Raw genomic sequence first — 24,468 nt, 5'->3', positions numbered from 1 at the left:
CCACAGCAAACTAACAAATTAACTAACGAATATTGCTGAATCGGTACGCGATCCGTTTACAAAAGTTTCTTTAGACTGCAGTCATATTTAGGCTGTAAAAGATCCAAGAGTGCTTTCGGTAATATAAATATCATTGTGTTACTATTTGAACAGCAAAAGGTTTACATCTTTTCATTTTCAAACTCTTGAAAATCTTGTTTTTAAGTCCCATGGTAATTTAAAATTGTACTGCATACTGTTCCATGGTCTGATAGTAATTATCAAGAATATTTCTGTCCAAATTATTTCATGTTTCTATAAGTATATGATTTGTTGGATCTCATATCTCACTCCATGTTGTCAATGATGTATGTGACTATCTAGAAGGAAATTGAATGAACCTTGTAAAATCGGAAAGGTATCTGGAATTTCTTATCTGCAGCTGGGAGCCTGCAACAGCATTTGGAAATTAGTTTTAAGACCAATATCGTATCACACTGCATGATTATTATCATAGATCAAAGGAGAAGTTAGTTTTGGACACGTTATCAGTTCCATTCATGCATGTATCGACCAATTTTGTGCTAAAGAAGTGAAGTGTGTTTTAAATTCAATATCATCTTTCCAGAGTTGTTGGTTACAAATAAATTGAGAGCATCTTGAACTTAAGTGTTTTGCAGTATAAAGTGTATGCAATACTCTCTGTATATCATCAGGTGTTATATATTATGTTATAAGTTAAAAAAAAAAAACATACATGTGTAAACAGATGGAGGATATGTTGATCTCTCCACAAATTTAATAAAGAGTTGTCTATGAGTGCTTCAAAGTTGGTTCATTCTTTTCTTGTTTGAGTCTGGGGCTTTCATTAACCTCTGACAATATTAAGTAATATTCTGTGTGAGAATATCATCAAAATTATTACAAAAGTAGGACTGCTGCTGGGGAGGCTAGCTAGAATTGATAAAAAAAACTAAAAATTTGGCGCAACATTACAATTGCAGCGTGTTACATGAGTGTCGAGTTGATAACATTTTCATTGTTACTATGGGTGAAAATGATAGCATGTTTCTTTCACCAAGAACATAACTCGATAATCAGTTGGCATGAGATGCTAGTCCCCACCTCAGCCAACACTTGATTTTAATGCCCTGAAATATACATTATACCCATATCAGGATATGTCATCCTCATTGAACTAAATCACCTTGCTAATATGCTCAAATGGAGATTAACCAATATACAGTACACACACTAACTGTGCGACACAACCATATCTTAATATCTTTGGTACCGGAATAACATGGTACAATCAATCACCGTACAATCACTGCAAGCAGGAGATGTCTGACCATTCTTTTTATCGCCCATTCCCAAGTACATGCCCCATTTCAAAAGAACTCAAGTTTCCAGGACAACCCAGTTGTGTTGAACATGTTATTGGATGTTGAAGTTGCCAACTTGAGACTTGGTCACCATTTGCAACCCATCTCCAATATAGAGCAGAGAAAAACCCTGAAATTTACACATCTGATCGACTTTTGGTTGAAAATTATTTGCAAGCAATGGGATGGCATCTATACATCGGCAGGAAACCTGTAACGGACGGCTCTGGTATCTCATCACCTTGGCAACTGTGGAATCTGTTGTCTGTCAACTCTGTTCTTGTGAATCTGAAATGCTGGGGTGATCCAGGCACCACAGGAGCATTGTTGACCTGGGAGGTTAAAAAATATGAAATAATAATACGTTCAGATGAACAATTGCCTGCATATCTCCCCATCTTGCATTATCAATGGGAACGAGTGCAATGCCATAAATATTTCCTGACTCCCATATGGCACATCAGTTCAGCTAAAGGCGTGTTGTCTTGAAGGAACAAATAACAAGGAAAATATCATAAAAATGTTCCATCATATTTTGAGTATCATTCGGATTTAAAAAAAATCAACTCCTATACCACAAACCATTTAAGTCAAGAGTAATATTGAGAAAGCTGTAAAAAGGTTAAGGGTGTTGTTGTTACCTGCCCAGTAGAAACAACCAATTCGTGCACTGCATTTTGGACACGAAAGCTGTTGAGAGAGGGAAAAAAAGGTGCGATGTAACAAGAAGTGAAAAAAAAGGGGAAAAACACAGGTACGTACCAGTCCTTTTTCTTTTATAAATCAAACGCTGGTCTTTAGGCGATGGAAATGTTCAGGGAAGCAATTCCCTGTTTATGCCTGAAATGATAAGTTGCATCATCCTTGCAGTCCTTACACCCTTTTACACTCATTTTATTCACATGTATCCAAATATTGTCCCACAAAATGGTCTGGTACACAAAACATTTGCCTAGTTAAACCAGCTTTGAAGGGTGTAGGCCTGTGAAAACTCATTGGTGCACTGTACATAAGACATGCAGTAATTGACACTGGTCACCATGATCTGCAGACCGAATAAAAAATCTTTGTAATACTGTAAAGGATGAGATTTTTCTTCTTTATCCAGAAAACTCACCTTCCCTTCTTGCTGTCCCAAGAGGAATTCCTCCATCCAAGCTACGGGGTGGATAAAGTGTGAGGTACATCCTTCCGCACCCCCCTCTTCGGGTTGCGCCAGAGGTTGACCTTGCTTGTGCCATTTGAAGCTCAGTTGACCTCTCCCTGGACTATGCCCTATAAGACTGCCCTCTTTGAACAACGCTCGTCTGGTTGGAACGCAAAAGGACAAAATGTAGACTGCCATTAATAGCTTATCAATATCGTAGTATACTATACTAGTATTGAATAACTAGATAAGAAAATGAGCAATCATAGCTCACCCGAACCAACTAAGGACTGATTCGTAGTGAGTTTTCACTCGTACTTCTATTCTAGCACAGTTGTCTGTGCTCATACCAGTTTTACTCAAACCTGAGATCATTTGGAAATCTTGTGTGAAAGGCACATTAAGGTGTAATTGTGAATACTGCCCTCTATTTCTGTGTTGAATATGTTACTGAATTTTGGGGAACTTCAAATATTAGTTAAAGTCTCAATGTGTGTTTGTCAAATTTTAACTTTGACCTTGCTTACTGCCCTCAATGAAAAGCTCAGTGAAAATAACACGGTTCTATGCAATTTTCATATTAATAATCATTACTTTTATTGAATTAGGTATCGTTAAACAATTTGAGCTGAATAAAATTCGCTAGAGTTTTTAACGAGTCCATAGATTCTACAAACTCCAATCAAAATTTGCAAGCCCTGCCCAAAAGATCATGCGCCAATCAAATCTCTCTGTTTTTTTATGACCGTTAGGCTAGGCTTACTTTCACTATCATGGTAAGCCTATGTTAGGTCAAAAGGTATTGAGACTTTAAGAGTACAACCACTAGTGTTACGGTGACACAGTTACATATGCATCATTCTGGCCACTGTGGTTGTGTCATAATATACAAATCCTAAACCTTTATCTTTAGTTATCAGGAGGGTAGAATTTCATGTAGATTTTCACCGGCTAACCTTTCATGTATATTCAAGAAGATTGAATTATCTAATTTAAGGAGTTTGTTTGGGAACAAACAAGTCAAGATTCACAAATACACAGAGTGAGAACACACAGTACCTCAGGTAGTGTCTTAGTCTACTCTTTGAATTTCCTGGTGACATCATTCCACTGTTGCCAGATGCATAAATAAATTTACAAGTTATCACAGAATTTAAATAAATCCATACCTTAACGATACAGAAGGCTATGAGATTGTGGTTTTCGCCTAAAGATATAGAAAATATTCTGCAATTTTTTTGGAATAGATATTTATGCAAGATTGAGTGCTTATACTCTCATGTTGTGCCTTGCAATCCCTAGTATTCATACCAAACTGGAATTCTGCTAGTATTTTAATCATGCTGTTGTACCTGGTGTACAGCGAGTCTAACCTAGGGTCACATGTTAACCCAAACACGGTCCTGAGTGGTCCATCTGGATTATACCATTTAATTAACAGACAAACTTGGTTTCCAACTCTGATGTGATCATCAGGGTTTCACTTTCTGTCACCGTTGACAACCGGTTTGGCCAGTAAAATATACAATCGACAGAATAGGAAGGGTGTAACAATTTGGGCTGGGTTTTTATAAGTCACTTCATTAGCTCACCTGCATTTTCTACATCTAAACACGGATCCTTCTTGGTCTCCTTGACCGCTGGGTGACTTCTGGTTTGGATCCTTCTCCAGGAGTTCCTTAGGAATAACGGAACGTTCCCTACGAGAACCTGTCGACAGGAAAATTTAAACTGCAAAGCCTACTGGAGAGACGAACTGGACCATCAATATAAACTTGTGCGGTAGAGATGGTACCAATTATAATTAAATAGAGGGCGCTGTCATACCGTCCTTTATAGTTCCGTGAGACTTGACAAGCTGAAATCCTCGAAATCACTGAGAATACCATTTAGGAATCTCTGGCGGACACTTTTGGGCAAAGTACCTGCACATTCCCTAATTCACACGTAGTGTGACATATTCGAAGTTACCACTATAACCATATGCAGGATAAGGGTCTTTGGCAGTCAATATACCCAGAATAGACTAGAATCATCCTTAGATATTACTTGGTGATATTTTGTAATATTTCTCCTTTCTTTAAAATGTCATATTTTCATTCCCCCCCCCCCATCAGTTGAGGTCAATCTCCAAAGCATTGGAGCACAGCTGATGACTAGTCAAAATCAAAATCATGAAATTAAGCAAGCTCAACCCCCTCAAGATACAGTTACAATTGCCATGCTCAACCCCATCAAGATACAGTTACAATTGCCATGCTCAACCCCATCAAGATACAGTTACAATTGCCATGCTCAACCCCATCAAGATACAGTTACAATTGCCATGCTCAACCCCATCAAGATACAGTTACAATTGCCTTGTTCAACCCCCTCAAGGTACAGTTACAATTGCCATGCTCAACCCCCTCAAGGTACAGTTACAATTGTCATGCTCAACCCCCTCAAGGTACAGTTACAATATTCATTTGAAGAACGGAGGGGAAGGGCTATATCCCTAAAAATGCAGGATTTAAAAACATTACCTTCTCTTTGCTGAGCATATTGACCAAGTTTGTGGAACTTCATTAGGGTATGGTGAGGATTGAGATCACATCCCATTGCCTCAAACAGGCTCAGCTGTTCCATGAAGCCTTGGTTAGGTCTAATAGTTAAAGGAGGAAAACACATTTTAAATAATACAGTTTTACATGAGTGAGAAGATAGAACTAGACGCTGGTTATCATAACTTGACCATAAAGCATTGTAGTTTATATCCTTATTTTCAGTGTTCCTGCAAATACAGATCTCTAACGACCTACTCTGGTAAAGCTATATGCTGATACTCTCTCCCCATATTAGTAAAGCCCAATGCTCTTCCCCCTCCCACCACCCCCCCTCTCTCTGTCTCTCTCAAAATTAATTAATTACAAATCCTAATGAAGCACAATGCCTTTTCCCTTTCTTCATATTGGTAAATGACAAATCCTAGTGTAGCTGCATGCCCCTCCACCCTCCAGTGTTTTGGTTACAACTAATCATGATGTAAAAAGCCCAATTCCTCCCCCCAACCCCCTGTCCCACCACCCTCTCACTATATTGATTGCGGACCAATCCTGGTGGTCTCACCCAATGCCTCTCCCCTTTTCTTCATATTGGTAAATGACCAATCTTGACAAAGACCAATGCCCCTCCACTATTTTGATTAACCACCAGTCCTGATGAAACCTCCACCCACCCCCCTCCCCTCTCACTTATACTGGTTAAGGCCAGATTCTGTTGAAGCCAAATGCCTCTTCCCCTCTCCCTTTAATGGCTTATGACCATTCTATACAATTTACATGTACCCCTAAACCACTGCCATTGCATGCTAAAATATATTGACTTTCATGGTTTTAAAAATTTTGATATCTCAAAAACTCCTGTGGTCCTTTCACGGACACATACCTGACGTAGAAACGTTTTTCTTTCACTTTGTCGAGGGCACTCTCGAGGGATATTTTATCTTTGTTCATTAGATATGCTGTCACCACAGAGGCACTCCGAGACATCCCAACCAGACTGTTGAAAGGAATTCACATTAAAAGAATTCAGAATTTCCTGAGAAGTTTTTGTCATTGATTCACATTGAAATGATCAGATTTTATTTTTATCCAAGCTACATATATACCACTCAGTAGCTGCATCAATCATATCAACCTGTCTGTCATGAATATTAATTAACCTGACCTCTGAGGTCAGATCGATACACCTTAAAATATGGCGTCCTGACTAACCTATCACATGGTGTCAGAAGTGGGATTCCTTACAACATACAACTGACCACAGTATTTAATAACTCCAACAAGTGACACATGGCTGAACAAAACACAAATATGACTGAACAACAAATGACTGAGAATAATCGAATGCAATAGTTTGGATTTTTACACAATTGTATGGGATACAAGAAAACATACAAACAGAGAAACTAAGATAAAGAACACGATTTAAGCGATACATTCATCTAGAAGTCCAACAGTCACATGAGAAGAAAATATAATTTCTGCTTTAAGCTACTCCTGTAAAGCATGTGGACATGTACACCTGAACTATTCACAGTCAAATACAATAACAGAAACCTCCCTGAGCTGATTAGAATCTTACCAATGAACTAAAACACTGCCGGCTTGCCGAGCCTCTTCAATAAACGTAAAACATTCTCCTAGATGAACGAGAAGGTCTGCACACTCTTGGTCGTCCATTTCAATAAACTTGTACTTGATGTCTGGACAATAGATTGATGGAGCTTGCGACTCAATACTTAACACATGCGTTATTTTGTGCTTGATCAAGTAGTTTCCTTTTTCACACTCTACATCTGATCGAGCGCCAAGCCAAAGACCCGGAATAATTTCATTGGCTGAGAACATGTTAAATTATTCGTCGTCTAGAAAGATAGGAAAAGGAAAATTGGAAGTAAACATTTTTAAATTGAAAAGTTTCTTGCTTTAATTAAGTAATTTAATTTAAAATCAATGAAAATGGAAATTGTGTGAAACTGCACCTTGTAAGCTCTGCACTGTTCTCAGCTAATTTACTGCCAAGCAATAGTGAGGTATAGATTGTTATGCCAATAGCCACATTTGCCAAATCTCTGGGTAAGGCACCAATTTTCATGTCTTTGTTGGGAAATGTCTAGGCTAAAACATTTGGGGATTGGCGGGTCTGACATAATGGATATCACTACAGATCTGCATTTCGAGTCTGATATTGACGGGATACAAATTAAGCTTTGCCAAATGCAAATGGAGCTAGAACTCTTATTTCTTAACTAATTTAACTAGCAAGTTATCATCAAAATTCGCGGAACTAGGTCTTGCCTATTTCCTGGTATCTATCACACCTGACAGCAAAAGTCAAGGCAGATGCTAATGTAACTAGTGTGACATAGCCTAGTTCAACATATTGCACACTGAATATCACCAAATGGCACCTCAAAAGTCACACCTGGTTTTTTAATTGGAAATGAAAACTTCAATACCTTTTATTTTATTTTTCTGGCCAAAAGTGTCTACAAAAGTGTCACTTGGTTTTTTCTCCGCGGTGCACCGTTGAAAACCTGGAAATTCAGTGACCAATTTTCGATAGGCTTTATGCTTAGAGAGAGAGTGACTCTGTATTGCAAGTCACTGAAAGATGCTGAGCGAAATGCGACAATGATCGAGGAGGGGAAGGGGAATGGGGAGGGGTGGAGGAGAGGAGTGGAGTGGGGAGGAGTGGGGAGAGGGGGAGAGGTGGAAGAGGAGAGTGGAGAGTGGAGAGGAAAATATATTACCCATTACCTCAATTCCTCGATCAAGCGACAAGGACACTGAAACCGCACTATAAATATATGAACAATTGAGCAATCAAGTGATCCAATTTTAGTCTCATAATCCGTCCGCATTTTCGGACATTGGTGTCACTACTTTGAAACATCAAAATTTCAAGATAAACTTTTAATACTTAGGGATTAAGTGCTGAAATGTCTAACATTTCGAGAAAAATTTGCCAAAATGTAAAAAATAACACCCAAATGTAGAGATAATATGTCCGACTTTCGAGATAGTAGAAATTTAAAGTTAAACGCCACAAACCTGTCACATTTTTACGATGATCGGAATTGTTCAACGTCAAACGTAGAAATTTCGATGTATAAAACATCAGAAGTCTGTGATGCAGCGTTAGAAATTTGAGATAAAAATTCATAATTGCACAATAAATTCGTTTTGATATCGAGATAAAACCTTAATGAAATAAAACTGTTAGCAAACTGCTTATCTACTAGAGAGCCTGTGTAATAGAATGTGTAAAAGTAAGTTGGCCTGACGTTTCGATCCTAGCAGGATCTTCTTCAGAGGCTAAATGACAAGTTACAGTAACAGAGGGGACAAAAACACGCACAGAATACAGACAGGTTAATGAGCACGGTGAACACAATGAGATGGATGAAAGGGGATTATAAGTAGAAAGCAACAGGAGAAGAGGAGAGGAAGGAGATAAACTGTGGAGGGACAAAGAGAGGATTAATGGCACAGGGTGAGGAATAAACTGGAGAGGGACAAAGACAGAAAGGTGTGAAGAAAAATGGAGGGGAAGAGAGCTGTAGGAGGAAGAGTGAAAGGGGGGGGGGGGAAGGGAGAAAGGGGAGAAGGAGTAGGGAACAGAGGAAAGTTAGTCATGTCCTTCCTGAATGTTCAGCCCATGAGGTTGAATGGTACGAAGGCGTACATGACTAACTTTCCTCTGTTCCCTACTCCTTCTCCCCTTTCTCCCTTCCCCCCCCCCCTTTCACTCTTCCTCCTACAGCTCTCTTCCCCTCCATTTTTCTTCACACCTTTCTGTCTTTGTCCCTCTCCAGTTTATTCCTCACCCTGTGCCATTAATCCTCTCTTTGTCCCTCCACAGTTTATCTCCTTCCTCTCCTCTTCTCCTGTTGCTTTCTACTTATAATCCCCTTTCATCCATCTCATTGTGTTCACCGTGCTCATTAACCTGTCTGTATTCTGTGCGTGTTTTTGTCCCCTCTGTTACTGTAACTTGTCATTTAGCCTCTGAAGAAGATCCTGCTAGGATCGAAACGTCAGGCCAACTTACTTTTACACACGAGATAAAACCTTCAATTTTAACATCCTAATCTACCCATTAGTAGTTAAAATTGGATCATGCTCGGATCGCCCATGCAAGCCCATGTGGGGCCGATCTGGGATTTACTGACCTGGGTGATCTGTTCATGGGGTAACCCGTATTCATCCCATATATCTCCCATATATACCAGCCCATATGGGAATCTAGGCTGGGGCCCATTTGGGGGTAACTGGGGTAAACCCAATAAACCCTTGTGGGTAAAAAATGGGTTGACCCATATCTTGGCCCATATATGCATCCCATATGTTACCCATTTGGGTTTGCTACCTGGGTGACTTCCGTTAGTGTCTAATGGCAGAATGATATCACAAAGTGGATGACTTATACACATGGCAGCAAAATATCAACTATATATATATCTTGGAACTAGGAAACAAAGTTTTCCTTAGCATTCTGTGAAATTGATCTCGGGAAAAGTCTCCAATTTTTCAAATAACATAATAAGTTTAATCCATCCATGATTTGCAAATCATTGTTATTTCAGGTTGTTCGATTGTAGATTCCCAAAACAAATGAACGTTTCGGATTAGAAATGATCTTTTAATTGAGTCATTAGAGCCGGGAGTCATTCTAAAACGGATATTTCTTAAGAATACGATTTAGGATCTGATCTAATCAATATGATCTACCGCCCCCGTTTCATTCCTTGGCGTTCCGTCTCTGTGGGTAACGTTGTATGTAACGAGTAACAACGACAGGTACCAGCATCCATTCACAAGCAAACAGTACTGACGTTTCTCGTCGAACAACATTGCCACTAATTTGAATGTTTTCGTACTTACATTACAAGCAATGTGAACAGACGACCTTTGAGAAGTACTTTCAGTGTTACCAGTCTGGTGGTATTAACGATAATTTAAGATTGCTACAATTTTGAGCTTGATGAAGGACAGTAATATTCTTAGAGTTCATTTATGTACTTGAGCTTAGTACGAACATTAGCAGATATGGGATAATTTTGAGAGAAGCGAGTCATATTTTACCGCATAGTACATTTCAATTTCCTTATCATACGACGAGATCCAAGACTGAGGAAATATTTTGAGACCCTAAGTTCCTAACGAGAAACTGCACGGTAAGTTTGTCTCTTTCTGTGCTTAACAATTTAGCCCAAGACTAGGCCTAGTGAATTCCTAACGTGTATAGCCGAGAACACAGCACCAGGGAATAAGGATTTACTAGAGAGTATTAAGGTTTCCAAGAAAATGTTTTGCTTTAACTATTGATCATAGGCTGAGTTAGGTCTAGCCTAAGTTCTTAAGATATGCCCCTCTAACTTACATACAGTAGGTACTAAGTTAGGTCTAAGGAGTAAGGGCCTAGCAAGTAGCATTAGGCGTTCTTCTTAGCCAAGACAAGGTTTGGACCTTAGAACATAGTCTGCCTCTGCATGATGTTATCTAGTATTGGAGAATGCACATATTTGGTTGTAAATCAATGTAACTTAAAGCTTATCAAACGCCTAACTTACTGTGTTGGGCCAGGCCTAGCAAAGGCCTATGCACATAATATTAATAAGAATACCAAAATGACTAGTACCATGGAATTAACTTAGACTAAAGTATTATTATGATTATATATATGCCCCAGCATGATTATATGAATGCCCCAGCTTGTCTGTCTGGTCATTGCAAACAATATTGTAAGTACTAATGTGAAAGAAAACATTTCAAAAATATTTCACTTTCAGCTGCAGAGAACATCTTTTAGTAGCATTTAGTCTGAGTAAGTTAAGCCTAAATAACGTTTGGTGAAAGGTAAACTAGCAAGCCTACAAACTCCCTTTGCCAGAATGCTGTAACATGTTTTCTTAGTCCAGCCGCCAAGAAATGCAGCAGTAGGCTATATTATCTGAGATATTATGATGGAGAATGTTTTTCAAAAGTTGGAAATTTCTTATTAACAGAAAGCATATATGGTTTCCTTTCCCTCATTGACACTGTTTGAAGATATTTTGTTTTTTCTCATTCTGTGGTTTCTGATTTTTTCCCATGAATATTTGTTGCATGAAATGCTTTTGTGCTTTTATTGTCCATCATGTATGGTTAAAATTGATTTCAACTTTCAACTATCTAATGTTTTGTGATTGTCTTAAGAACATTGATTTTGTATTGAATTGAGTTAAAAGAAGATAAAGCATGATCAATTAAGAGATGACCAGATGTTGGTAATTATGGCTACGTAAATTATGAAAGTTTTGTTTAACAATGAGTTTGAATGCTTGAAATTGAAACCGTCAAAGGAACAATATCTTTGTGTATTGTTTGAATCTTTAACATGTTACTAAGGTGAGCTTTCTTGAAGTATTTGTTATCATCTAAGTCCTGTTTGTAAGGGAAAAAAACAAGAATGAACTAGATAAAACCTCCAATTTGTGCAATCAACAAGAAAATTACACAGAAAAAGTCTCTTAATCTTCCCAAACTTTTTGTAAAACTTTTTCACAATGGGAAAGTTATGTATGGATCTAACACAACATTGGGTAGAAAACATTTTATAATGAAGTTGGTATTGTGGTCATGTTGGTAATGTACAAACTTAACCAAGTCCACCATTTTCTGCAAAAAGATGTACTTTCGAAGGAATTATTTAAAACCTGCATCACATCACCAAATGTTATGCAAATTAAGTGGTCAACTTTGCTATAGATATATGGTACAAGTGCCAAGATGCATAGAGCAGATTTGTACATGTACACAGAAAACAGTATTTTATTTTAAGATGCAAAATTCAGAAACCTTCAGAAAGTACTGCTGTAGACAAAACGGTCATGAACACTAAATTATTCCCTGGTTTAGCCTGACAGGATTTAAATATAAAATGAAATTGCAATTTGGGTATATGCTCTATTTAAAGATCAAATAATTTGAAGACTTGGTCCTTACGGTTTCAAGTTTCAAGCTCATGCCACTGACTCACTGTTAGTAGGCTGCTGTTACTATAACTTATTTCAGTATGAAGTTGTGGGGAGACAGGTAAGCTCGCCGCTCATAAAAATCACTTTAAAAGTTACTATGAAATGAAAGTTCAGTGACGAAAGTAAAGAAATTAACACATAGAATTGCAAACCGTGTCCAACACCAAAGGGAAGGAAGAACAGTCAGTATAGGTTTTGAGCATTCATTTCAATTGTTGTTTATGGAATCTTACAGTCGCAGATATTCTTACATACATGAATAGATCTCAGTTTTCCAGTGTGCTATATAGCTCTATACAGTATATATACTCTTTTACACATGTTATGAAGTCACAGTGTGAAAGTAAGCTCTGGAGTCCCTGCTAGGTACTCTTGTAGAGAGCACTGTTGGTTTTCAGGTTGGCTATGATTTGATTTTAAGAGAGATTTGAGTACCGATCTCAAATGTCACAATATACAGAGGTAGAACTTGTAATTTAATTTAATATACTGGTCCGTTATTTTTAGGCTAAATCCTGGTCGTTATGTCGACCACTTTTACTAACATGTATACATTTCAAGGCTAAGCATACGAATTGTTTCGGTTTGATAACCTTTTCAGTACTGCCGCATACTGGGTATTATTATTATTATGATTTTTAAGTTTGCTTGGTTTATTATACACATACAGTAGTCATGGAGCACAAGTTGAAAGGCATTGTAGCGGTTTTGATTTGCAAACAATGATGCACTTGTGTTCACAGTGACTGTACTGTACATAGTTTACACAGTACATGTATGATCTGCAATTAAATGAGCTATATAGAATGCTGTACGTATAGTATGCATTTTGTAAATTAGTATATATGGTAGTATTATATATTCAGATGGTGTGCCATTCAATGCACTGTACTTTTACAGTACCTGTAACAATGTTAATTTAGAAAGTGTATGGTAAAATATGATTTTGTTGTTCATAATTGTATTTACTTCTCTCTCTCCCCCCCCAGGTCCTTCCCTTAAAGATTTAATTTAATAATAATAACAATAATAATAATGAAAATAATAAAAATATTAATAATAATGATGATAATAATGATGATAATAAAGAAATTAATTTAATTGAAAAAACAAAGAAAGAACGAAGTAGGAGGAAAGTGAGTGGATATATAGATTTGCTTCCTCAATGTACAGTCTTGTAAACTGTTCGACAGCATACTGTACATGTATGTGTAAATGTGTGTCACAGTATTATTGTAAGGTAGGTGGAGTGTAAACCACCACCTCCTCTCCTACTCCCACCCCATCCCAACCCAACCCATCCCAGAGAATACAAAGTATCAACAACAACATGTCAGGTTGTTGTACTTTCATCCCTTGCGTTTGGTATGCACAGAAAGTATGGCATATTAAAGACAGTACATGTGTGTCTCACACAATATATGCTATTACCCAAACTTTCTAAAGGAATGACCCTGTAATTAATTTCAAAAACCTGCCAAACACCTGTATGCTTGAAGAGTTAACTACTTTTTTATGTTGACATGTTGTTAATTAATTGTCCATTGAAAATATACTACATCTCTCCTATTGTGTATAGTACTTACTTGCCATGGTTTATCATTAGATAGTCCCCAAGGTCCATTAATTAATGTTAAAATCAGCACAGCTGTACAAGTATATACTAGCCTATGCGTTTTGTATGGACCATCTAATATGTCATTTTAATGATTTCAGAGTGAACATTTGCCCTCTTCTGTAATTTTATGCAGGAAGACTTGATGGATGCATTTGTGAAGTATATTGACTATATATAGATATGAACAATGAAAATTATTCTTTCTTTCACTGCCCATATTTTATTTATTTCTTAATTGACATGACGATAAATAACCATCAGTAATTAACTCATCGTTTGTCTGGGTATTATTAGTTATCATTAGGCATTTTTTTTTATAAAGTTTCAATAAGCACTCTTTTGAAACCATTAACAGTATATCAATTCATGATGTACAGTTGAACTACAGAACTTAACTACATTTATATTGCAGTACTGTTAACAAACAAGGTTGAAAATGCTACCAAATGCAGGGCATGCTTGGTGTTAATTTACATGTTTTATATCCTTGCAGAATGACAAAAGAAATTTATATGATGGTGTTTATGTGTAAGTGGATGTATGTCTACATGTATGTGTGTGTCTGCCCAGTTTTCAAGGGCATAGTTTCAACCTTGATGGCATTGAGTGCAATTAAGTATTGGTATTGTTGGGTACCTCAATCTCCGTGGTAGTCTGTATGGTACTTTTGAATACATATTGTATAAATGTATTACCATGGGTTACTCATATCGGTCCCCATATGTAAAGTATATACTGCAGTATAACATGTTAGTATATCCTTCACATGAATGCGCCTTCTTTTCCTACAGTAGTTGATTGGATAGGTTTGTACTTTTTATAACTCTATAGTGCTACATGATAGTACATGAGGGCTCCTTGTTTTCTTAGTTGATTTTATAGGTTTGTTATGTTTGTAACTGTATAGTGCCACATGATAGTGCCACATGATAGTACATGACGGCTCCTTGTTTTCTTAGTTGATTTTATAGGTTTGTTATGTTTGTAACTGTATAGTGCCACATGATAGTGCCACATGATAGTACATGAGGGTTCCTTGTTTTCTTAATTGATTTTATAGGTTTGTTATGTTTGTAACTGTATAGTGCCACATGATAGTGCCACATGATAGTACATGACGGCTCCTTGTTTTCTTAGTTGATTTTATAAGTTTGTTATGTAACTTATGTTTGTAACTGTATAGTGCCACATGATAGTGCCACATGATAGTACATGGAGGCTCCTTCTTTTCTTAGTTGATTTTATAGGCTTGTACTGTTTGTATAAACTGTATAGTGCCATATGATAACTAAACCTGAAGGCTCCTTCTTTTCCCTAGTTGATTGTATAGGTTCTAATCCTAGTTGATATGAGTCGATTATAGGTTATATTCCAAGTTGATACAGTGTGAGATGATAGTAGACCTCTGTAAGGCCCCCTTATTCACATGATACTGTACCATAGATCTCTACATATGGTTCAAAAGTTACTATTGTCAGAGATGTCTTGCAGATGTCATTCCTCTCCCACCTACTATATATACATTACACCTCTCAGACCTTTGCTGTCATTCCTCAAGAAATATAATCAAAAGTTTAAATGGAGTGGAAAATTGATATTTTGCAGAATAGTCTGTAAAATCTGGTTTTTGTGCTTGTTCAGGCTCAAGGGGGTTTCTGTGAGACTGATAGTTGGTAAACCAATCAGTAACAGAATTCCAGAGGTCACTAACGCTGGACTGTATTTCTAAACTCCCCTGTAAGGAAAACTAAAAAAAGTTAAATCCTAAGCTTTTTTCTCTGACAGGAAGATTATGCCATTTTTGGCCTGTCAATATTTTCAATACCACAAAATGTAAGACCAAGTTGTGGTGACACTTTTTGTGATTGATTTAGGATTAACAATGCATTATCATCTTACAGGATATAATTTATCAGTGACCATCCAAGCTAATAATCTCTGGTAGTTTAAAAGTACTTTCAGAATCCTAACACTATTGCAAAAAATCTCTCAGCCACCTTGCTATATAAGCAGCTTTTCCATTATTTCAAAAGTCTGGGGATGATTTGATGTCCTTTCAATTTTTTCTGTCATCCCCCCCCCCCCCCCCATTTTACCTTATTAAACAATGGGTAGGAATCTGTGTAAAATAATTTGTTTATTGCTTCCCAGTTGTTGAATAATTCATTTGATTTTAAGAGTAAAGAGCTGTTCCATCCCAGTGTTCGAACTTTTGAACTTGAAAACAAGCTCTCATCAAATTTGTGCGCATTTATACCGTATGAGGATTGCTCGATATTCTACTGACAGCTTTACTTGGAAGCTCCACCAATGTAAGCCTTACTACATTTTACAAAGTTTCGAGGGAAAATGTAATAAAGTCAGCTGTATGACATTCATACATCAATTTCTCTAAACTTTGCAAGTGTTTCCTGTACATACTCAAAACTAATACTAGATTTGTTCCTCCCTTCCATCAAAGAACTTCAGCAATCAAGTATTTACTTCAAAAAAGCCAAAATGCTGCTGCCAGACTTGTAACGGGTACTTCCAAATATGATCATATAAAACCCGTCCTACATAACTTGCATTGGCTTCCAGTTAGAGAAAGAATATCTTCTAAGATTTTATTACTCACTTTTAAATGTATTTACAATATTGCACCGCAGTACCTTTGTGATTTAATTTCTCTTTACACTCCCTCTAGACCGTTGCGTTCCTTGTCCCGTCTGCTTTTAACTGTCCCTAACATAAGAACTGCAAAATTTGGACCGAGATCTTTTAGCTATGCTTCGCCAGTTTTATGGAATTCACTCCCTGAGGTTTTAAGAAAAATTGAAAGTTTAACCCTTCTTATATCCAAACTTAAGACTCATTTATACTGCAAAGCTTATAATATCTGAATTCTTTTTATGTATTTTTATTTCTGTGGTTTGTCCATGGTTTTATATATTTTCTCGGCTCTTGCTTCATGTAAAGCGCATATGAATATATATATTTTATAGTATTTGCGCTATATAAGGAACCATGATAATAATAATAAAACACAACTAGGCAGACACTCTGAGATGGTAGCAAGAGTAGAAGAGGCTGTACAGTGAAGAGGGCATACAGTGCTAAAGAGGTTACCATTTCACTACAGGCACAGTAGAAACTAGAGTGCTAAGGTTGTGGGGAGACAGGTAATATTGTCTATAACACCAAAGGGAAACAACACTTAACAAAGTACAATAAAAGTTTCCTATGCAGTGATTTTATTTTACCACTCTGTACGATTGTTTGATTTGGTAAAGAATCAAAGTATTTGTGGTTTTGTAAGTTATATTCCATCAGAAATGCTATGCATGGCTGGCAAATTGTACGTGCATGTAATTAGTCATATATGCAGAATCAAAGGTCAGTGTAGGTAGTCAACATTATACAACGCCGGTATAGAATGTGAACTTTGTACAGCCAATCATTCACACATTGTAAATCCGTGAGAATAATCCGTTGACTTGCCAAAAGTGAAAATTATAATAGCTAGTGAAGAATCTAACCCCTATACTGTATATCTTAAAATCACTTAACAGAATTACCAAGTACTCTTGGTACATTTTCCCGTAGTTGAAGTACATATGAACTACACGCATACATACACACACATATACATACATATTTAAAAACTCATTTTCGTGGCTCCAATGACAACTTTATTTGCTAATCTTGTGTTCTTGGCAAAATTAACACTTTCTGCTCATAACAACATGAACGCTCCTGTTGCTCGGCAACGTAAGCCTTTTTGTTGCTTGACAACAGCGATTCATGTGAAAAATTGTTGTTTGGTAGAGTTAACTCTTAATAACTAGCAACGTGAACCCTTCGTTACAACGACAATATTCACGAGCAGTTCGTTTGAAACTTTCAGCTAGATAGATCTGTTGGCTTTTGGTTTTAAAGTTCATTTTGACTCTATGCTAACAATAAGCATTCCGAATCTCTTCAGGTTAATATAGGTATAGTAATCTCACATTATATGACAAAAGAATGAATTTTTACGATTCTTTGTATCAAATGTAAGAACCTCATTTGACACCGTTTGTTCAACGGGGGTGTATAGTATCTGTTTCTTTAGCTTACAAACAAAACACCCTACAACTCTCAACAGATTTTGAAAACCTTTATTAACCCAACTAACAATGGTAATTGTTATCTGGTCGACCCTTTCACAAGTTTTCCCATTTAAATTGAATTGAATTCTTTGATTGAATTCTAAGACAAAGAAACAAAAATTGAAAGACAGTGTTAGACAATCCCAGGTAAGGTTGGCTAATTGTGGAGAGAATTAGGATTTTTCAGTGGAATTTATGAATAGAACTGACATGTTCAATGCCAGGGTGTCCAGAATTTGTTGATACTGTCACACATGTTACAGGATAACAGTGCTACTCAATTATGTAGAGCTATATATATTGTAGGTGTTCTCACAACTATTGGCTACCATTGGTTGTCAATTTGTTGCCAGTAAACATGTAGTAAACTTGTACATGTAGTAAACATGTAGTTAGCATGTAGTAAACATGTAGTAAACATGTCATAACATTTAGTAACATGTAGTAAACATTTAGTAAACATATAGTAACATGTAGTTACATGTAGTAAACTTGTAGTTAACTTTTAGTAACATGTAACACGTTGTTACATGTAGTAAACATGTAGTTGCATGTAGTAAACATGTAGTAACATGTAGTAAACATGTATTAACATAAAGTAAACATGTAGTAAAATGTAGTAAACATGTAGTAACATGAAGTAAACTTTTAGTAACATGTAGTAAACATGTAGTAACTTTTAGTAACATGTAGTAAACATGTAGTAACATGTAGTAAAGTTTTAGTAAACATGGGACAATGGACCAGAAGTGAAATAACCTTCTCGATTTTCAGTCACGAGAGTCATGTTGATTTAGGAATATAATTACTGACTGGGTGTGATTTTCTGGATGGCGTAGTGAAAGTTCTTTGCAACCTCCCTGTTGTTTATCACAAGTTTATCCGCAAATTTGTGTCAAAAGTTACCAGTCTAAAGGTTACTTTTCTTTGTTATATATTTGAAAAGATTTAAGTTTACAAAGTGAAACTAAATGAACAATATTGTTAAAAATGTTTAATCCAAACTGGAATGTGTCCTCTATTTTGTACTACAAAACAACAGATCCAGAAACCTAGCACTGTCTGAGTTTTGCAATACATGTTTCACAGAATTGAATTTTCTATCCTCCTGATGGTGTTTATATGGAAGAGGATATTTTGTCTGGTTTGACCCTACACAGCTGGAAACTACTTGAGGCTAGTTGACTGCTGCAGCACCCCACACTGAGCATCTGATACCTCCATGGTCACCAGTAGAACATGTGACCCGATGAGTAGGTTGATGTTTGACCTTGGTATATGATTTTGAGGCCCAATACAAGACAGAATACATGGTACTTCTTTATTCTGAATACAAAAGGTATATAATTATATATATAACCATACTTCCTGTGGGTGTAACAGTGAAGCATGATCCTTATACAGTAGGAGGAAGTAGGGAGGTCTGTTGCTATGGGAATAGGATCATTTGTAAGGATGGTGATAGGATAAGAGAGAGAGTGCAGACATCACATGCAAGATTGGGATAAGTTTTAATTTTGTTTTGAAGAAACCCTATTGACATGATATCCAATTGTTGTAAGTTTGGAACAGAATTGATAAGTTGGGTATATAGGTTTGGGATGTGTGGGGTAGGGAGGGGTTAGGGAGGGAGGGAGAAATTGTTCCATCCCAAATTTAAAAACAAAAAATTCTTCCCATCAAGTAAGTGTCAAGAGTAGAGTTGCCATGTAAGTGTGCTATTGTATCATGGCTGTTGAGTATGTTAAAAATGGGCAAATGCATATTTATAGATTGTTATGAAACTGAAGATGAGCAATTTCTTTTTTACTGTCATTAACCCTTTTTTTGCTAGAGTTGCTCTTGAAAAATAAACTCTTCAAAAGAGCTACCTGTAAGTGAAAAAATCACAATTATTCCATTTGAAAGAACACATTCCTTAAAGTTTACTGGCTGAAGACTTGAGCAAGCTTTGTCATTGCCAGTACATACCTGCTAAGTGTTTGTTTGAAATAAGTTAGTCTTGCATTTAATTTTGAGGGACCTTCCTTTTATGAATTGAAAACAAAAAACATCTTTTTATTTTCCTATATAACGTACATATTGTATTAATACTGTGATAATAGTGATCCCTTTGTTCTAGAAATGCAGTGCTATAAGGCCACAGAGGGCTCGTAGGGACTTAAAACCAGCATATGCCATGCAGACTGTTAAGACATTCCCCCTTGAGTCTTGAGATGAGAGGAGGAGGCCTTAGCAACAGGAAACGTTCCCATCAATCACTGCAAAATGAAATAATTCAAGGAATTTGACCCTGGCTAGAATGACTTCTTCCAAATAATACTTGACTTTAATTTTTTTCCTTCTCTTTTTATGATTTATTTTTATGCATAAGTGTTTGGATTAAAATTTATTTTGATATGCCATTGCCTGGCAGAGTTAGCACTTTAAATTTACTCCTCTGGAACTGTCATGGGGGGCCCCTCCCCCCCTTTCTAAATCTTTTTGCTTCTGTTTATCAAGCCACCACTTTCCTGCCCAACAGAATACGAGTAAGTTTCGTTAACGAGGCAGAAAATAATGTAAGCAAAAAACAAACGAATGGTTTGGTTTTGGTTTGATTAATCTGTGATTTACGATCTCTACTGTGTAGGTGCTTTCTAGATTCTTGCAGCTCAGTCAATAATATCCAGTTTTATATATTGCAATTAATTGCCAACTTCTTATATTTTCCAGTGGGAGTGAGTATAATATTACATGGGGGTCGACAGTCTTGCAGGGCAAATGGGTGGATCATTAAAGGAATATATAGCAGGGTCAATTTTTAATGGTCGTCAAAGTCTACCAAATTTCTGTTTGGACAACCGAAATCAGTAATGTAGGTCATCCGACTGATGACTAGTTGTTTATATCAAATTCAGGTTGCAAAAGTTGTAATTAAATAACCCCCAAATATAAAAACAAAATTAAAATTGTTGTTATCCCGAAAGGCCAGTGTTCTATTCACCAACCCTACACATCTCTCCTACAGTGTACATATCAGTGTTCTATTCACCAAACCTACACATCTCTCCTACAGTGTATATATTGGTGTTCTATTCACTGAACCTACACATCTGTCCTACAGTGTACATATTGCTGTTCTATTCACCAAACCTACACATCTCTCCTACAGTGTACATATTGGTGTTCTATTCACCAAACCTACACATCTCTCTCCTACAGTGTACATATTGCTATTCTATGCAGCAAAACCTACACATCTTTCCTACAGTGTTCATATTGGTGTCCAATTCATCAAACCTACACACCTCCCCTACAGTGTACATATCAGTGTTCTATTCACCAAACCTACACATCTCTCCTACAGTGTACATATTGGTGTTCTATTCACCAAACCTACACATCTCTCCTCCAGTGTACATATTAGTCACTTTAACTGTTTAACATATTTTGCTACATGTTTTTAGAGCAATTGAGTTTGCTGTTCAGTCAAACCAAAAATGTAAGGCATGGTTTGTCCGAGGGACAACCAGACAAAATCCTTAAAAAATTGCCCTTTATATAATATGCTACAAAAGTAGTAGAGTAGTTGTAAATGTGATGTACATTGAATATGGATCTAGGACTATAGATGCTTTAAGAATTTGTAAAAGTTTGACACTTTGTGTAAGTTACTTGGCAAGGCTTATTACCAAATTTGATTGCCCTGCATAGTACTAGCAGAGGTAGAGGTTGGTGGTAATGGTAGTCTGAAATCTATCATGAGGAGGGGGAAGGGGATGTTGGGGGGGTAGGTAGAGACGTATGCAGGATCACTGCATAAATTGTGTGCATGTAGGATAGCTGCATTGGGTTGCCCTAAAATAATGAAAGATGTCACCACCTGCCAATTCAAGTATGAGAGTCCACCTCTGAAGTGTGACCATCCTTTGCACGTTGTCATTTGCTGACATTGTAGATATCTAGATCTACCTCAATCCCATAGCAGTGCTGATAAATTTAAATTTATAGACAAAAGTGTATGGGATAAAAAAATACCATTAATCATCCAATTAAAGGCTTCATTGACCTGAAGACCGGACTGAACCTTTATGAAGTACGCAATAGGTGAAAGTGAAATTGATGACTTGGAGAAGTATGCCTAGTAAAACTGAATGAGCAGAATATGAGAATAAAACTTATTTTGAAAGATTGATAACAATATTTATGGTTGGTATGTAACTGACCCAATTTGGTTGTGGTTGCTTTTCAAATAAACTTCCTAGCCTTATTTATGACTTTCAAGTAGAGAGGATAGAGTTGGTCAATCAAGTTTGAGCTCTTTGTGGTCAGAAAACATGGGATGGGTGTGTAACCTTTGACATTTTAAAGCTCCCATTATGCATTCCATTATTAGATAGGAACTAACTGCACCCTAAATCTACAGACATATTCAGTAGAATTGAGTAAATATTAGCCAAATTTTGGCCCATTTGCAGGGATTGAGAGCCCATGAAACATCCAAACCAAAACAAAGGTGGCCGGTCCTCGTTATTGTTTTGGTTGATATGAAAACATCAATCATTGTCTTGGTGTGATGATTGTGTAATCATTGTGTGATCATTTACCATAGAATAGTACCAAAAAAGAGTTCTTGTACCATCAAGATATAATGCATAATGGGGCTATAATGGAGACACAAAACCCAAATGTCATCTCTGGCTTATATGCATGACAGAAATCTCTTGGAAATCCCCCCCCCCCCCCCCAATCAGCTGAAATAAACCTTGCTTGGACAATATGCTAACTTCCTAAGTTGTGTCTGGAAGCTGTCATTTTGTAAATCTGTGACATCATAAGGCCACTAGGATCTGAAACTTTCTTTTTTTCTCTTATCTTTGTATAAGTTTCTTTTAAATTAATTTTTTTGAAGTTTTTTGAAATTTAGAATGTTATCAGTGTAAACATTGGATCCCGTGCCATCATGAAGTCATGTTAAGAACCTGCATTCCTTAAGTTAGAATTTGTTTACTCTTAATCAGTGATCTAAAGGAACTCATATAATGTCATAATATTTCTGCTCTCAAAGGGTTTTCCCCTCTTCCAATAATTTACCCTAGTGATGTCACAGCAGCTGTAACTAATTTACCTGTTTTGGTGTAACTTCCACCATTCAGGGAATAATTTGATCAAGTATCGCATCGCAAAATACTGTACATTGGAAAATGTTTCAAATTGCTATAAACAGGTGCAGTGATGTATATATACCAGTTTTGGACTGTACACAGGAACCACAGTATTTTGTATAACAATAGATTTGAAGCCTACAAAGCTGCTATACATACACAAAATTTGTACACAGAAATATTCCCCCTTCTACTTTGTAGTTAGTTTGTAGAAGTTAGTCATGTACCGGCCGCATCTCCCCTCTCTGGTCACCTCCGGGACCACCCACTTGCCCCCCTTCATTATCCTTTCATTTCCAGTGTACCAGTAAGTTTTGAAAGTTCATAATTGTTTCTACTGTATATGTACCTCCTTTGGTTTACCACTACACCCTCTAAGAGAGGTCCCCCCCCCCCCAAACCTTCCCCATTCCTTGGTAAAATAACCATATATGATCACCTCAGGACTAGCAGTGTTGTTGAGTGTCTCGTCATGCCTTGCGATGGTTGGGAATACATGGGATGTCTCTCGGTTATAGTCATGCCTGTCATGTTGACTAGTCGGAACTCGAGACCAACAGCTGAGCATTACTTGATGGATAAGCTCAAATGTATAAGAGCGGCTTAAGGGGGATTAATACTAATTTAATAGTTATTAATCACTGTTGTTTTTTATCATAATAGTTTACATGGTATTAAGTAGATTAACATGCAGTTAGTATCATCACATAAGGTCTGCCCGCCTCATTGCGGGCGTATTACTGCATAGATCTTCTCCTCTCGTGATCTCCAAGAAACGAGGTGACAGTACATGGATGACACACTCTGGATCCCTGCTGGGGTACCTGGAAGAAACTGACAGGGGAAGGAAAATAACTTTGACAAGGCAAATCAGCTTGAGGAACAACTGTCAGTTTTATGTCTGAAATAATCGGCAGATGATGATGTTGTATCTGTAATGGCCACAGACCTGCCTCTCTGCTCTGGCCAGGAAGGGTGACGATTCTGCCAAGATCGAGAGCTCTGCATAATAATTGTGCCATTGAATTTAATTGCCACAATCTGGTGGCACCATGCTCGACCCCTTAAAAAGGAAGGATGAGGTTCCTGAAAACAGTCTATAACTTTAGGCCATCGATATGATGAACTGAAAATTATAAAGTTAGTCTGCATATATGCATTAGAGGGTTTGAAACGAAAATTTGTGGGACACAAAATTATCTGTATTAAAATACTGTAACTGGTTAAATTAACTTAAATTCATCATCTGAAATTTGTGGGACACAAAATTATCTCTGTTGAAGTACTGTAACTGCATGGTTATTAAAGTTTTTCTTATTCCTTCCACTCTTAACCTGTTTCCTAAATACATGCTCCGGTCTACCTGTAGCTCGCCACTATGTTGGTAACATATTAGCACTGTGCTTGTGTCGAATCAAATGTTGTTTAATTGGTCAGTAACTAGCTAATAATTAGCATATTTTCAGTAAAGTAACATATGTACAGGTAAAAAACTTC

At 36.9% G+C, this 24,468-nt stretch overlaps 2 protein-coding genes across 3 annotated transcripts in view; one reads left to right on the top strand and one right to left on the bottom strand.

Moving 5' to 3' along the window:
- Positions 1–1,513: 1,513 nt before the first annotated feature.
- Positions 1,514–7,674, bottom strand: LOC139963915 (dual specificity protein phosphatase 12-like). Its single transcript, XM_071965141.1, has 8 exons — positions 7,514–7,674; positions 6,637–6,919; positions 5,938–6,051; positions 5,037–5,155; positions 4,104–4,221; positions 2,482–2,671; positions 2,006–2,054; positions 1,514–1,696 (listed from the first exon to the last, which is right to left on the bottom strand). The coding sequence occupies exons 2-8, from the start codon at positions 6,900–6,902 to the stop codon at positions 1,602–1,604; spliced, it is 951 nt and encodes a 316-aa protein (XP_071821242.1). The 5' UTR covers positions 6,903–6,919; positions 7,514–7,674; the 3' UTR covers positions 1,514–1,601.
- Positions 7,675–9,853: 2,179 nt separating this feature from the next.
- LOC139963911 (uncharacterized) overlaps positions 9,854–24,468 on the top strand; it is an 88,583-nt gene continuing 73,968 nt past the window's right edge. For both annotated transcript variants that reach the window (XM_071965128.1, XM_071965133.1), the window contains exon 1: positions 9,854–10,234. The gene's annotated coding sequence lies outside the window, so the exon portion shown is untranslated. The remainder of the gene's footprint in view (positions 10,235–24,468) is intronic.

This window comes from Apostichopus japonicus, chromosome 22, assembly GCF_037975245.1.
Source record: "Apostichopus japonicus isolate 1M-3 chromosome 22, ASM3797524v1, whole genome shotgun sequence".
Classification (NCBI taxonomy): Eukaryota; Metazoa; Echinodermata; class Holothuroidea; order Aspidochirotida; family Stichopodidae; genus Apostichopus; species Apostichopus japonicus.
This window is presented reverse-complemented; position numbering and strand designations above follow the sequence as displayed.